The sequence below is a fragment of the Micromys minutus genome (genome assembly GCF_963924665.1).
Source record: "Micromys minutus genome assembly, chromosome: 2".
In the NCBI taxonomy this organism is placed as follows: domain Eukaryota; kingdom Metazoa; phylum Chordata; class Mammalia; order Rodentia; family Muridae; genus Micromys; species Micromys minutus.
The window spans coordinates 90,059,334-90,073,792 of record NC_137971.1 but is presented as its reverse complement, the minus strand read 5'-3'; the positions used below and the strand labels follow the sequence as shown (position 1 = coordinate 90,073,792).

The window sequence follows — 14,459 nt, the reverse complement described above, 5'->3', positions numbered from 1 at the left end:
TGTGCGTGCATGTGTACATGTGTGTGTGTATAGGCCAGAGGCTGATGTCAGGTATGGTCCTCAATCACACTTCACCTTTTCTGTTTTTGAAACAGTCTCTCACTGAACCTGATGCTGATCAGCTGGGTAGATTTGCTGACCAGTGAGTTCCTGAGATCCACTTGACCCTAACCCCAGCTCTAGAGTCAGATTCCAACTTCTTAACCGGAATTCTGGGATGTGAACTCATGTTTGTGAGGCAGGCACTTTACATCTGTCTCCTCAGTATTTCTCATACTGTGTTATCTGTTAAGTGTCTGTCTCTAAAATCTGCAGCGCTCATTAACCCACCCATGTCTTTTACAGGGTCACACTGACTTCATTATTAGAGCTTCTGATGAGGCTTTATATCTGGTACTGCAAATCCTACACCTTTTCTGCTTTTCAAGAAATCCCTGGCTAGTTTGCTTCTTTGAATTCTCATATTAAGTTTCAAATTAGATGGTTATTTTATACAAAATAATCTGCTTACTTATTGCACTTTCTTTTTCTTTCTTTCTTTTTTTTAAAGAGCACAACTCTATTTTTATGTATTTACTCTCCGTTAGTTTAAATCCGGGATGGGTACAGCATCACACGGATTCTGTATCCAATGGCCTTTGCAGGAAGGTTGCTTCGGAATTTGGCACAAACCATACCAGTTTCCATGGGCCCGAGTTACTTTTCCCCAGATCACACTGGTTTTGTTTGGTTTGCCTCCAGGTGTCACTGTATTGTTTTTTGCTTTGTACACATAAGCACATCTCTTGCCTAAGTAGAACTCAGTTTCATCTCAAGCATAAACACCTTCAATTTTAAGAAGAGCCGTGTGCTCCCCTTGGTTCCAGAGACCTTGCTTGTAGCCAGCAAAAATGGCCTTGCACCACAGCCTTCCGGACATACTTGTATTCTTTAGAAGTCCTGTTCCCAGCAGGCACCAGAAATCTGCCCCCAAAGTTCAGCAACAGGGACCCCTTCTTTTCTTTTTTCTTCTCTTCTCTTCTCTTCTCTTCTCTCTCTTTCTCTTTCTTTTTTCTTTCTTTCTTTTTTTTTTTTTTTTTAATTTTGAGACAGGGTCTCTCGATGTAGCCCTGACTGTCCTGGAATTTAGGGTAGACTAGAATGTTTCTAACCCTCAATGATCCTCCTGCCTCTGCATCCTAAATCCTGGCATTTAAAGTGTACATCACCACACCCAGCTTTACACTTAGTAATTTATTTAATTTTTAAAATTTGCATTGGTGGGAGGGTGTCAGATCTATTGGGAGGGTGTCAGATCTATTGGACGTGGAGTTACAGACAGTTGTGAGCTGCAATGTGTGTGCTGAGAATTGAACCTGGGTCCTTTGGAAGAGCAGCCAGTGCTCTCTCAACCACTGAGCCATCTCCCCAGCCCCCCAGCGTTGCACTGTTATGACACATATCTCACAGCTGTAACATTCCCTAATGTTTCCAACCTGCTTCCAGGATCGTGGACCTGTTCATGGTTTGCATTCGTCACATTCTCTTACCCAGGATTCTGTGTTTTAGATTCTTGATCATTTTTCACTAGGCCATCATTTTCTAATTATTGCTCCACTACCACTCACTGTGGGTAAATATATCCGCTTGACATTAAAAGATATCTTTTAGAATATGAGGCATATTTTTATTGTTTTAAACTAGAAAGGGGTTTCTTATATTTTTTCCTTCCTCTTGCTGAACATCAAACCCAGAGACTTATATGTGCTAAGGCAAGTGTTCTAAAGAAATTATGAAAATTATAAATTACAAAATATCAGTGCATGTTTCCACATTGAATTTTAAACTTTAGTACCAAAAACTCCACTTAAGAAACAAAAAGATGGGACTGGAGAGATGGCTCAGTGGTTAAGGGCCCTGACTGCTCTTCCAGAGGTCCTGAGTTCAATTCCCAGCAACCACATGGTGGCTCACAATCATCTGTAATGGGATCCGATGCCCTCTTCTGGTGTGTCTGAAGACAGGTACAGTGTATTTAAATAAATAAATAAATAAATAAATAAATAAATAAATAAATAAATAAATAAATCTTAAAGAAAGACACAAAAGACAAGCATTAAATGCATAAAGCTGCACAGAACAGAATGAAACCTTTCCCTGCTGACTGGCACCTTCTGGATGAGCACCAAACTAAGATGTTAATCGGTGCTGAGTAAATGAATTTCACTGATTATTAAAATACAGCATTATGAAGAGCAAAAATAGTTTCAAAGCAATAAAAAATAAAAGTTTTTGTGGCTCTCTCTTACTCATTTGCAGTTTTCTTTTTAATTAGGAATTAATGTTGAATTATGTTTAACAGGTTTAAAAGAATTATAACTTCTAAGTTATTGTGATTACTGGTATTTTTAAATTGTTTACTGATTATGTTTTTCTGTAGTAATTATTATTTGAATGGCTTTATGCTGATTAGCAACCAGGGGGCCTTTTAAATGGGAGGCATTCTATTCTTCCTCTAAATATTTACAATGGAACTAGTCTATACCAAATATTATGTCAAACAAACAAACAAACAAAAGACTCAAAAGGTATAATGGAGATTCCCTCCTTCAGGATCTTGCAGTAGAATGGGTAGGTTCTACAGTTTTTTAGATAATACCAGATGCTCTCAACCTGTGGGTCATGGCCCCATAGGGGCTACATATCAGATATCCTGCATGTCAGATATTCACATTATGATTGGTAACAATAGAAAAATTACATGGAGAAGCCACAAGGCAACCACAGCACAAGGAACTGCATCAAAGGGCCCCTGCAGTAGGAAGGTTGAAAGCCACTGTGACAGACTACGAAGGCCTATGAAATGTGAAATACGAAGCCTGAGGAATCAATAAAGCAAGGAAGATGAGGACACATTTGCTCAGGGATCAACTGATTCTCAAACACTGATACCTGAGTGCCTACAGAACAGAAATATAATGCACAGATACCAGTCAGCTCTAATCACAGGCTCAGTAGACCGTGGCATGGAGCATCAGTTCTGTTGTGGCTAAACAGCTTTCCTGTATCTCTCTTAGGTTCCCCAACTAGACAACTCTCAGCCTATGTCAGTTTAAAATCTCCCTAGACTGAGAAGAACCCAAAAAGAGACTTCTCACACCAACGTTCCTTCTACTGAAAGTCTGTCAGTTCCCATAAATAGAATATAAGGTGACACTATATTTCTCAGAAGGTTCATGAATCAAGACCTAGAGGGTCTAAATCCCACAATCATTGCTGGTTTTGGTCCTGCACTGTTTATCTGCTCTTTGCCTTGTGATACTCACTGTGTTTCTATACTCAACTTTTTCTAATTGGGTTCCATCCTGGGGTTTGTTTGTTTGTCTTAAGCCATAATCTCATAATTCAGACTGACCCTTAGCTCTTGATTTTCTTGCCTACATCTTGCAAATGTTGGGATTACAGGTATGTACCACCAAGGTCAGGGGCCATATCCTATGGTCTTTCCATAGGTAGGCCTGGCCTGCCACATTAGTATGTGTGTCCTCTAAATATAAATCTTATGTGTCTTCTCAGGTCATTTAAAAGTGTGTGGAGTCAATCTCTACTAAAAAGGAGCCTTGCACATGCATATCTAGGTTTTAGGTTCTGGACAGCAAGGCCTCTTTGTTTGCAGGGACCAGTGAGTACCAGATTTACTTCTCATCCTTTGTCTTCGGTGTGTTTCTCCTTTCTACTCTGAAAGATTCACGAAGACACATACCAAATGCAACAGGGTCTGCAGGAGCGAGTGCAAAACTGGAACAGGATCAGGAAAGGCCAAGGCTCCATTTACCTTCAGAGGGCGCTGTGCAGGCAGCTGGAGAAGAAGCTGAAGCAGGCAGAAATGTGGTTGTTGAAGCTGGGAAAGTTTGCCCGCCTGATTGACTACATGATTTGTCAGAACCTTGTTTCCATCTTAGAGGATGAAATAACTTCCTTTATAGCCAATACTCTGCAAGTGAGGTGATGGGTGGGGTGGGAAGGCAATCAGAAAGCAGACTACATGGGGGTGGAGGTGGAGGTGGGGTGTGCACTTTAATCTACTGCCCCACACCTACTCCCGATCCTTCTTTTACAGGCCCCTAGGCAAAACCCCTTTCTCGTATCACAGCTGGTCTTTGATGACAATGGCAAGTTGTCTCCTATGCCCAGTGTTGAGTCTATAATCCAGTGTTTCATTAAGAGCCTACAGTCTATCAAGACCTCTGCCCTAAAGGTTTTGGACTTGGGCAGAGGGTGGGCTCTAGGAGTTCCTAGTCCTGTCCTCTATGGAATTTGAAGTTCTCAGCCTGTTTAGAATCTTATTGTTTCTCTGTTTCTGTTCCTTCTCTGTCTCCTGACTTGAAGGTGGTGCAGTCTACAGACCTGAGGACCTCCAGAGATCCCCTGTACTCTGAAGGTATTTAAAGGGGCCGAGACAGGAGATGGGAGGGGAGGGGCACATGTAGACTGCAAATGGTGTAGGAAATAGACAAGAGAGTCCAACAATACAGGTCAGACCTTGGATGTAATAGGGCAGCTATAACCTGGGTACTGTATATGCCTGTTGGGAAGTATGAGAGTCTAGAGAGAGTTGTGTTCACTAATCCATGTTCTTATGTACATGTGCTTGCTAATTGTGTGTGTGTGTGTGTGTGTGTGTGTACATACATTGTCCCCTGTTTCACCTCAAATTACAGGTTTTCTCCATTATCACTTGCATTTTATTTTCTGTTGAATTTGATTGCTATCTGTGTGTGCTTGTCTGATCAGTTCTGCTTGCTTAGCTTCTGCTTTAGTGCATGTGGCTGTGTTATTTCTGATAAGGAAGTTCATCAAGGCTTTGAGATATTAATCCTCAACCTTAAAAACTTTAATTAAGTGAGTTGTGCATTGGTGTTTTGCCCATATGCATGAGGGTGTTGTATCTCTTGGGGCTGGAGTTTACAGATAGTTGTGAGCTGCCATGTGGGTGCAGAGAATTGATCCTGGTTTGCTGGAAGAGCAGCCAGTGCTCTTAACCACTGAATCATCTTTCCAGCCCAAATCTCAACTTTGTTAACCATTAGAAAGAAAATACATTTTGATATCACCTTTAAAAATTTTTTTCAAGATAGGATCTCTCTATGTAACAACTTTGGCCCTCCTGGAACTCAATTTATAGACCAGGCTGGCCTTAAATTCACAGAGCTCCACCTGCCTCTGCCTCCCGAGTGCTGGGATTAAAGGCATATGCCAGAATGCCCAGCAACATCACCTTTCTTCAGAAGAATAATGCTGTCATTAAAGAAAATCACTAAAAGCATTAGATACCTTTTCTTTTTCCAGCCAACTGGTATGTCTTCATGAAGAAGAAAGAAAGATAAAGTTAATTTTAGGGGATCATTCACAAGAAGGAAAAAGTTCTGGAACAGGAGTGTGTATTTTAAATAGATAAATACATACAGAACTTGTTAAGGACATATTTTCAAAAAGTAAATTTAGATTAAGTGGCAAAGCATTGGTGTTTTATGTGCTCATAAATGTTGGTACCTTGAGGCTATGATTGATTGGCTTGGCCCACTTTCTGGTACTGTTGGACTTGTGCCTTTTCCCTAGTTGTTAAAAATATTATCTATTTGAGTTTCTATTTGCTTTGTCATCTTCATGTGAGTATTTGCAGAAACTTCAAAGTGTTTTTATTTTCATCTTACAGTCCCTCTGGCATTAACATTGTTATTGTTTTTATGTGGAGCAGGCTATAGGGTATTATTAAGCAAGAAAAGTCTGAAAGGTTACTGCAGTAGTGTTTCCTAGCCTTGCTGTCTGGCCCAGGAGTTTCCAGGTTCTTGGCATGCCATTGAAAGGATTGAAAGATCACACACAAATAGCAAAGCGGCAGGAGGGTTTATTGAAAAAGACAGTGCAGGGCAAACTGCAGGGGAGCAGCAGGCCACTTGGGCTAGAGTGGTATATGAATGGGAGTGTTGTGCAGCTTTTATTTAATGTTTCTCTTTTCTGCTACTTTGTGTAGGCTCTTCTACTGTCTCCTAACAATATCTTCTCTGGCTCCTCTTTTCCTGTGGCTCAGCTGTTACCAACTCTCTTCTCTAACCCTGCTCTCTAGCCCTACTCTCCATCTCAGAACCTCCTCTCTTCTGCTAGACCCTATTATTCTCTGACCCTATTCCTCTGTCTCAGCTTCTGTAGGCTTTTTTTATATCCAGGAATTCCAAGAGACAACCGACACGGAAGAGCACAGGGTCCTCTAAAGGGCTAGGCACACAAAATCATACTACAGTGTAGCCTTGTTGAAGGAGTGTCATGCAGACGGACCACGAAGCTTCAGAACTCTGCCACCCTTCCTAGTGTGCTCTCTGCTGAGAACAGAGACGTCTCAACTGTTCCTGCTGACATGCCTTTTTACCAAAATACTGGCACGGGCAATTAACAAGTTTCTAAAATGTTATTGGGAGAAGCCAGGCCCAGGGATAAATCTCTTGGCATGTTCAATCAACATGCATCCATTTCTTTCTCTTGCACTGTTCTGTAGAGGCTAGAATACTCCTCAATTGCACTTCCCAGTCTCCTTGCAGCTAGACAGCCTATGTGATGTAGGTTCTGACAATTAGATTCATCTGAGCTTTCAATTCAGAATTAAGTTGGAGAAAAGGAAGAGAGATTCAGAGAACAGTGTTAGAGAAAACAGTTCGTGGAAGTTTAGCCAGGAGAACCTGAGCCAGAGACGATATTGTTGAGAGATGTGCCCATTAGCCAGATTCTAGATATTCCACCTGTAGTATTTTTGCTTGTCTCATCTCTTAATTACTTTGAAACACACTTAATAAGTTGTAATAATTTCCCTTTCTGCTAACACTAGACACATTCTATTATCATCATGTGAGTTCTGGCTGATCCACTCCTCCCATGGATTTGCTGCTGTACTATTAATTAACATTGATGATATATGTACAGACTCAGAAGCAGGGAATAGGAGCAGTGTGTGGTGTGTGCATTCCTGATAGGGAGAAGGTTTGTGTAGGGCTTTAAAGAGTGCTCACAGATATTATATCACGTGTTCCACTAGATAATAAAGACCAGGACTCAACTACAGAATTCCCGATGCCCAAGTTCCACGGAAAGTCCAGCGATGCCGTTCGCCTTTTCTGTGGCCCGAACGTAGGATATGTGTGGCCTTGGAAGTCTCATGCAATTACTGATGTCCTGGAAGTCCGTGGACACCGGCTACGGGGTCAGTATCTGCACCCCAATTATGATCATGTAAAAGAGGACTTGGACAAGAATGCTGGAATCCAACAGGCACTGGCTGTACAACAGGCACTCCTGGAGGTGAGTGAGAGCAGAGGTTTGAGGAATGGGTGCTGGCTGCCAGCTTCCATGATAGCTGTTGCCTTCTGCCTTACACATCTTATTTGCCCATAGGACATGAGGCAGGAGGTGCAGGAATTCTGCAATAAACAGCAATGGGTAGAAAGCATCTATGAGTTTCTGAAAGCCTGGAACTCTCAGAAGCTAGATGACTTGAGAGGCTCTCCTATCAGTAACTATGTAAAACTAGTAAGCCAGCTGAAAAAGTGGCAGGAACGTGTCTCCAATATGCCCGTCGAATTGTTGACAAAAGGCAAGTTGCTGCTCCTGAGTGGCCGTGATGTTCAAGAAAAGTTGGGTAAGTGCTTGTCTTTCTTGTATCTTCCTTCCTTACATCCACACACATGGGTCACCATGCAGCTAGAATATCCTCCAGAAACCTTTGATTTAGGTCTCTCTTTGTATTTTTAGAGCCTTCCAAAGCTCTAGCTAGATTCTAGCCTCTTCTTTTTGCCATTAAAAGTATGGCTCTTTTTTTGGCTTTCCTGAATTCCTGTTTGGAATTTCCTGTATCCATTGGGAATCATGTTCCAGTTAATGAAAACATTTCTATTATTGTAAAGAAAGGTCAAACCAAATATGATTAAAAAGCTCAGCCTGAACTTGGATTTCTTCATAGAGAGTCTAGAGAATCTAGGATGCCCCTTTCTTGAATGTAATGGTGCTAAAATTTCTACTACCGTCTGCATGCATGAGAAGTTCCTCTCTTGCCTCACACTGCAGTCCTACCTCTGTGGACAGTGGCAAGAGACTACACACTTCCCAGTTAATGAGGACTCTTCTCATTAACAGCAGCTGCTCTGGTCTAGCTCAGTTAATTTTGAATATTTGGTCAGTTCAGAATTCTTAGCACCACTAATTTTTATTCTCAAGTATTCTCTAGTCCATTTTGCATCCACAGAAACCCTGGCACTTGGGCAGCCCACCAGGTTGTACACTATCTGCCCACAGTATAACATGCCTTTGCCTGGTCCTAGCCCTCTTGATGTTGATGATCCTGGTGCCCCTGTATTGCAGGCTGCTGTAGCTGGGGTGTGGAGTGTGTGTGTGTATAGTGCATGGTATGCAGGGTATGTAGGGTGTTCAAATGTCAGCAAAGGCTAGAAGAGGTCACTGGATTCCCTGGAGCTGATGTCACATGCACCATGGGTGCTGGGAAACAAACTTTAATACTCTACAAGAGCAGCAAGGTTTTTAACCTTTGAGCCATTTCTTCAGCCCCAACCTTTTCTGAATCAGCACAGCCCTGGCTCCTATTGCCATGGCAGCTCACTGAGATTTAACGAAGTCTTTTTCTTGTCTTTTGGGTTTGACTGCTTCTATGTTACCTTAGGATCCCTTATTTCCAATACAGACAAGCTCAGTGGGATCAATGTTCTGCTATCAGTGGTATTTGGGTCATTTGGGACCAGGAGGACTTGTAAATATTGGGCTCATCTCCTTTCTGCCATAGCACAGCACACTACAATTTTTAATGTACAGTGACTGTTCACTATTAACACAGAACCATTTAAGGAGGCCTCTTCCCAAAGTTCCGTATGAAAGTGGGACTTAAGAACACGCTGGTCTGCACCCTTTTCAGTTCATCTACTTTTTCTTTTTGTTTTTTGTTTCATTTTGTTGTTCTTGTTGTTGTTGTTGTATTTTCTAAACATGGCTTTTCTCACTGTCCTGGAGCTCACTCTGTAGACAAGGCAAGCTGACATAGAAATTGAAGCTCTGCCTGCCTCTGTCTCCCAAGTGTTGGGACTAGAGGCGTGCCCCTCACCCGAGCCCTCCAGTCACGTCATTCTCTACTAAGTCAAGGTCAATTATTGATATTTCTGCATCTGAGAACTCTGGCTTATAATCTCTTTTTTTTTGTCATCTCCCCTTTATTCTTCCTGCCTTCCTATGGGAAGTATGGCTCATACTGTCATGTACTAGCTACGTGCCTAGATTATGAGCCAGCTGGCCTCAGAGAGGCTTGTCGTGGGGTAACTGAGGAAGTCATTGCTTTGTTTCCTTAGGAAATATGGAGGCTGCTTTGATCCTCTCACAGGTTCAACCATAATGCCTATTTACAGGAGTAAATATTAGACTCATCCCACAGACACACACACCCAGACACACACACAGATACACACACACACTCAAACACATAAACACACACACAGGCCTGCTTTCTTTATGAAGGTGATAACCTTTTGATAGCACCCTCCTGCCTTTCCTAGATGAATGCACAGACCTCGTGAGTTTCTTACGGGCCACTGAGGCTTCTATCTTGTAGGCAGGGGTTTGTTCTAGTAAGGCAGGGCTGGTTCATTTTCTCTGCTGGCCCTGATTTGGGCAAGCTTCTCTCTGGCCCTGCCCCAGGAGTCTTTACTTTCTTTCTACTTTGTAAACTCCAGGATCTACGGATCTGGAGTTTAGAGGTCAGTGTCCTAGTACCCAGCTCTGTTTCTCACTTGCTTTGTGATGTAAGACCACTCAGATTTGGTTTCTTTGTAACCTAGGCTGGCAAACATTTCACATGGAATTACTGGAAGAAAATATCTTTTCTTCTTCTTTTTTTTGCTTTATTTTTTAATTACTTTTACAAGTGACTCATGTAGACAATGACCTTTTTTGGAAGAGAATTTTGTAATTATGTTTATGTACAGAAAACTTAGTGTTCATTTAACCCAGTTTAGTGGCGAGTTCTTTAGCCTTTGCCTTTTCCAGCTTGGCAATGTGAGCCACAGACTTAGGACCCAGAACGTTGCCTCCCCAGTGGCGGGGGATCTCGTCATATCTGTCATTATAATTGGTCCTAATAGCTTCCACCAGCTTAGCCAGAGCACCCTTGTCTTCTGAGTTAACCTGCGTGAAGGCAACAGTAGTGCATGTCTTCATGTGGACCAGGCACCCCAGCCTTGCCTTTCCCTTGATGATGCAGTAGGGCACCCCCATCTTTCAACACAGGGCAGGCAGGAAATCCACCAGCTCAATGGGGTCTACATCATGGGCAATCACCACCAGCTGAGTCTTCTTGTTCTCCACCAAGGCGGTGACTGTATTGACTCCTGCTTGGAGGACAGGTGGTCTTTTAGTTGGGACGTCCCCTTTGCCAGGAGCTTTCTTCTCAGCACAGGATAGTAGCTTTAGCTTCTTCTCTTGCTTTGTCTCTGGCCCGTACTTGTGGACAAGCTTAAGCAGCTGGGTAGCTGTTTGCCTGTCCAGGGCCTGGGTGAACTGGGTAATGGCAGGAGGTGCTTTGAGCTGCTTATAGAGTATGGCTCTTTGCCTCTGCAGCCTGATATAGCGGGGCCATTTGACGGAGCATGTTAGATCTCTTTTGAGTTGGATATCCTGCCCAATGCTGAAGTTCTTGGGCCTTTTCTCAACGGATTGACCACCTTTTGGCCTCCTGCTTTTTGACGACTGTGGGGGCCAGGACCACCTTCTACCCCTTGGCCTTCTTTCCTTTGGGCATCTTGCTCAGCTGGAGGAGAGAAAAAGTGATAATGGCATTTTTATTTTCTCTTATTCTCTGTCTGCTTCAGTCTTCTAGCTGACCATCCTTGATGCTGATTCTGCTCCTTTCTTTCCAAACTCACTTGAACAGGGAAAGGTAGAAATACACCATACTCAACTCATCACCGAGTCTTTTCCTTTCTTTTCCCTTTCGGTATCTCTCAAACATTTTCCAGTTCATCTCCACGAAGCTCTGGAACCCAAGGGGCTGTAACACCGATCATACCATTGCTCCTTCATGTCATGTGACAGCACTGCTGCCCTCCCACATGGTCCTCCTGGCACCAGAGCGGCAGCATTCAGCGGCCTGGTAGCCGTCACCACTAAGGGAGACGCTCTGTTCAACATCTGTGCTCTTCAAAAGTTTCTTCTTGTAGGTTTCATCAGATTCATCCCTCGTGCCCAGTTCTCTTGTGTACCCTTTCCAAGTCTCCGAAAGTGCCATTCACAGTGGGTCTCAATTGTTTCCCATCCAAACACTTTTCTACATAAAAGTTGTATAGATGTTAATAGGGGGCAGGTGGGTTTACTTTCTATATAACATTATATAGTATATTGTAAAAGGAATTACAAATTCTAGCTAGCCCATATAAAAGACACACAACCCAGGTGTTCTATTTATGAGCTGTAACCCAGACTGGGCAGGTTTTGGAGCTATTTTAACTTATATCCCAGCCATATGTCCATTGTTACTAGCTGTTTACATGTACAGATGGTCAATTTTCTCTTATGGTGGTTTCCTCTTTCATCAGTCTCCTCTCTTCTCTCTCTCTCCTTTCTTTACTTGCAACTCCCAGCCAGGTAACTGAAAACCTACCTCCCTCTATCTACTGCTCAGCCACAGACTTTAGCCTTTTATGTGTGTGTGTATGTTTGTAGAACATTGATCCCACTAGGCCTGGATGCAGTTTCTGTGTTGGAAATAAGGGATCCTAAGGTAACTTGAAAAGCAAGGTTACATAACATCATTTTGTGAATGTAAGGTTCTCCCTGTCTGGGGCCAACCAGATCTTTGGGGCCAGTATTTAGCATTTGAATATATAGCAACACCAATTCAACCAACTACAGTATATAAAATAAAATTATGACATTATATATGTATGATATGTATGTATACCACAGACTACATGTATACATGTCTCTGTTTTATGTTTGTAACCTGAACTAAAATGAAGCAAATAGATGCTCTCTAGGTATGAATCATTATTCCACATTGTATAATGTGGACCAAGTACAACTAACCTCTCTGAGCCTTTATGTGCTTATTCATAAAATGCACATAAACAGCAATATTTACTCAGAGGGCGTCTGTGAGAGTAAAGTGAGCTAATGCATGTGAAGTACTTGAAATGATGTCTGACATATAATAATTCTCAGTGCTGGGTTTGTGGTGTTTGATGTCTTTGTATTGTTCTTCGATAGCCTATGCCTATTTTAACACAATTAAACTTAAGTTCTTACAGCATTGTAGCATGTCAGAGTTTAATGTTTTCCTTTTCAGAAGTATTTAAAATAGTAATATCTTTTATAACTAGTGAGGTCTTACAAGGCAGGGAATTATATCATATGTATGTATTCCTGCCTTCTTTGTAAAACATTATATTTGGGTCAGGAAAGATAGCTTAGTGGTGATGTGTGTGCTGCTGTTCCAGAGGATCTGAGTTTAGCTCCCAGTACTGTGGGTACACATCCAGGAAATCAAATTTATCTGGCTTCCTCTGGTACCTACAACTACTTGCACATACCCCAACCACACACACACACACACACACACACACACACACACACACACACACTATACAACTAAAAGTAATTAAAATAAAAAACATAGAATTACATTTGTATATTTGTTTTGTGTGTAATGATATGTCATGGTGCATGTGTGCGTGAGCATGAGTGTGTGAGTGTGAAAGTCAGAGGACCTGCAAGAGAGTCAGTTCTCTTCTTCCACCACATGGGTGCTAAGGATTGAACTCAGGCTGTCGGGCTTGCCGGCAAGTACCTTTACCCACTGAGACAGCACTGCCCCCCCATTCCTGCTTCCTGAGACAGTAAATCTGTTCTTATTATTAAGGGTAGATTATCTTCTAACCCTATATCCACCCCAAATGCATTTTCTTAAATCTGCAAAAGCAAAAGATATGCTGGGCTTGGTGGAACATGAGAGCAAGGCCATGAATTCAAAAAGCCAAAACCAAACAAAACAGAAGGAAACAGAAAAGGGCAGCTTTAGTCCTCCTCTTGGTGTACCTTGTGCTAGAAGAAAGAAAGGCTCCAGAGGAACACAGAGGACTCGGGAATGTGTGCTTCCTTGTTGCAGGGAGTGTTAGAGTTGTTTGTACATTCAGTTCAATACCTCACTCTGCAGAGGGCGCCTGAAGCTTTGTCGGGGCCCATTTTCCTCACTATGCAGGACTGGGTGCTCCCGGCAGTTCAGAGGATTTATCACACTACGAGAACTTGTGATTGCTCCTTTACGTCCATATGCTCACCTCTGTTGTTATATTACGAGGAAACTTCCTGTCTTGCTCATTCTCTCTTGCATATTAGTTTTCATATGCTTATTTCTACACATCCCCTAACACCATATTCTCGTACTTCCAGAATCCAAGTTAAATAACCTGAGGAAGAACATTCTTGAACAGGTGCAAACTGAATGCTGGAGGCGCAATCAGCAGCTGATGACGGAACTGACAGCGTTCCTGAGGGTCTTCCAGACCATCAACTCAGACATCCATGCCATTGCACAGTGCTCCCAAAAAGTGAGTCCTCCTCCTCCTTCCTTCCGCACACAGCCGTGGCCCTGCCTTCTCTAGACTCAGAACACTCTTCTTTAGATTTTAGCTCTTTATGGGATTTGACAATCTTAAACCATATCTGCATTATATCCTCTGTCCTTGCTGATTCTTGCCCTGTTTGTGTGGTGCTCTGCTTCCTCATATCAGGAGCAGGCCCCAAAGAAACAAGAGAGACTCTTGCTTTAAGACATTAGTTCTCAACATGTGGGTTGAACCACCTTTAGGAGTCAAACAACGCTTTTACAGGGGTCACATATCAGATATTTATATTATGATTCATAACAGTGAGATTACAGTTAAGAAGTAGCAAGAAAATAATTTTATGGTTGGGGCTCACCACAACATGAAGAACTGTATTGAAGGATTGCAGTTTTAGGAAGGTTAAGAACCACTGCTTTCAAAGATGTGTCTTTGTATGTTGGGACAATTGGCCCGGGAGGGATATATTGTCTGTCACTGGGTCTGGGAGATAAGCACTAGACTTTCTTTAACAGCTGAGTCAAAAGCAAGTCTGATCCTAATCTCAAATGGTTTAAAGCTAGAGCTGGGCTTGGAGCCTTTAGATGCCTACTCTGGAAGATTTCCTCTTGAGGGCGAGTCCGAAAACGTAGGCAGGGTTGTTGGGGTGTTAGTGTCATGCTGTCACCTCCACAGCTGAATGAAGCCAACGAGCAATACTGCCAGCTAGAGGAGCAAGTGGAATATGTCCGATCACTCCATGACCTCATCCGAAACCACTGTACCCTTTTCATTGCTGAGAATGAGACTCTAGACATCGCGGTAAGAGAACAATATAAG

The 14,459-nt window shown here is 42.5% G+C and overlaps 1 protein-coding gene and 1 pseudogene across 2 annotated transcripts in view; one reads left to right on the top strand and one right to left on the bottom strand.

Annotated features, from left to right (window-relative positions):
- Nucleotides 1–14,459, top strand: part of DNHD1 (dynein heavy chain domain 1) — a gene marked incomplete at both ends in the record, with an annotated part of 69,089 nt that overhangs the window by 10,127 nt on the left and 44,503 nt on the right. The window contains 7 exons of the mRNA XM_080911471.1: nucleotides 3,725–3,979; nucleotides 4,100–4,237; nucleotides 4,369–4,420; nucleotides 7,067–7,329; nucleotides 7,423–7,666; nucleotides 13,468–13,625; nucleotides 14,316–14,441. Of these exons, the coding sequence (XP_080767597.1) occupies nucleotides 3,725–3,979; nucleotides 4,100–4,237; nucleotides 4,369–4,420; nucleotides 7,067–7,329; nucleotides 7,423–7,666; nucleotides 13,468–13,625; nucleotides 14,316–14,441 (1,236 nt within the window). The remainder of the gene's footprint in view (nucleotides 1–3,724; nucleotides 3,980–4,099; nucleotides 4,238–4,368; nucleotides 4,421–7,066; nucleotides 7,330–7,422; nucleotides 7,667–13,467; nucleotides 13,626–14,315; nucleotides 14,442–14,459) is intronic.
- On the bottom strand, nucleotides 589–919 carry LOC308416466 (large ribosomal subunit protein eL33-like; annotated as a pseudogene). The gene has a single exon. The product of its transcript is annotated as a large ribosomal subunit protein eL33-like (transcript).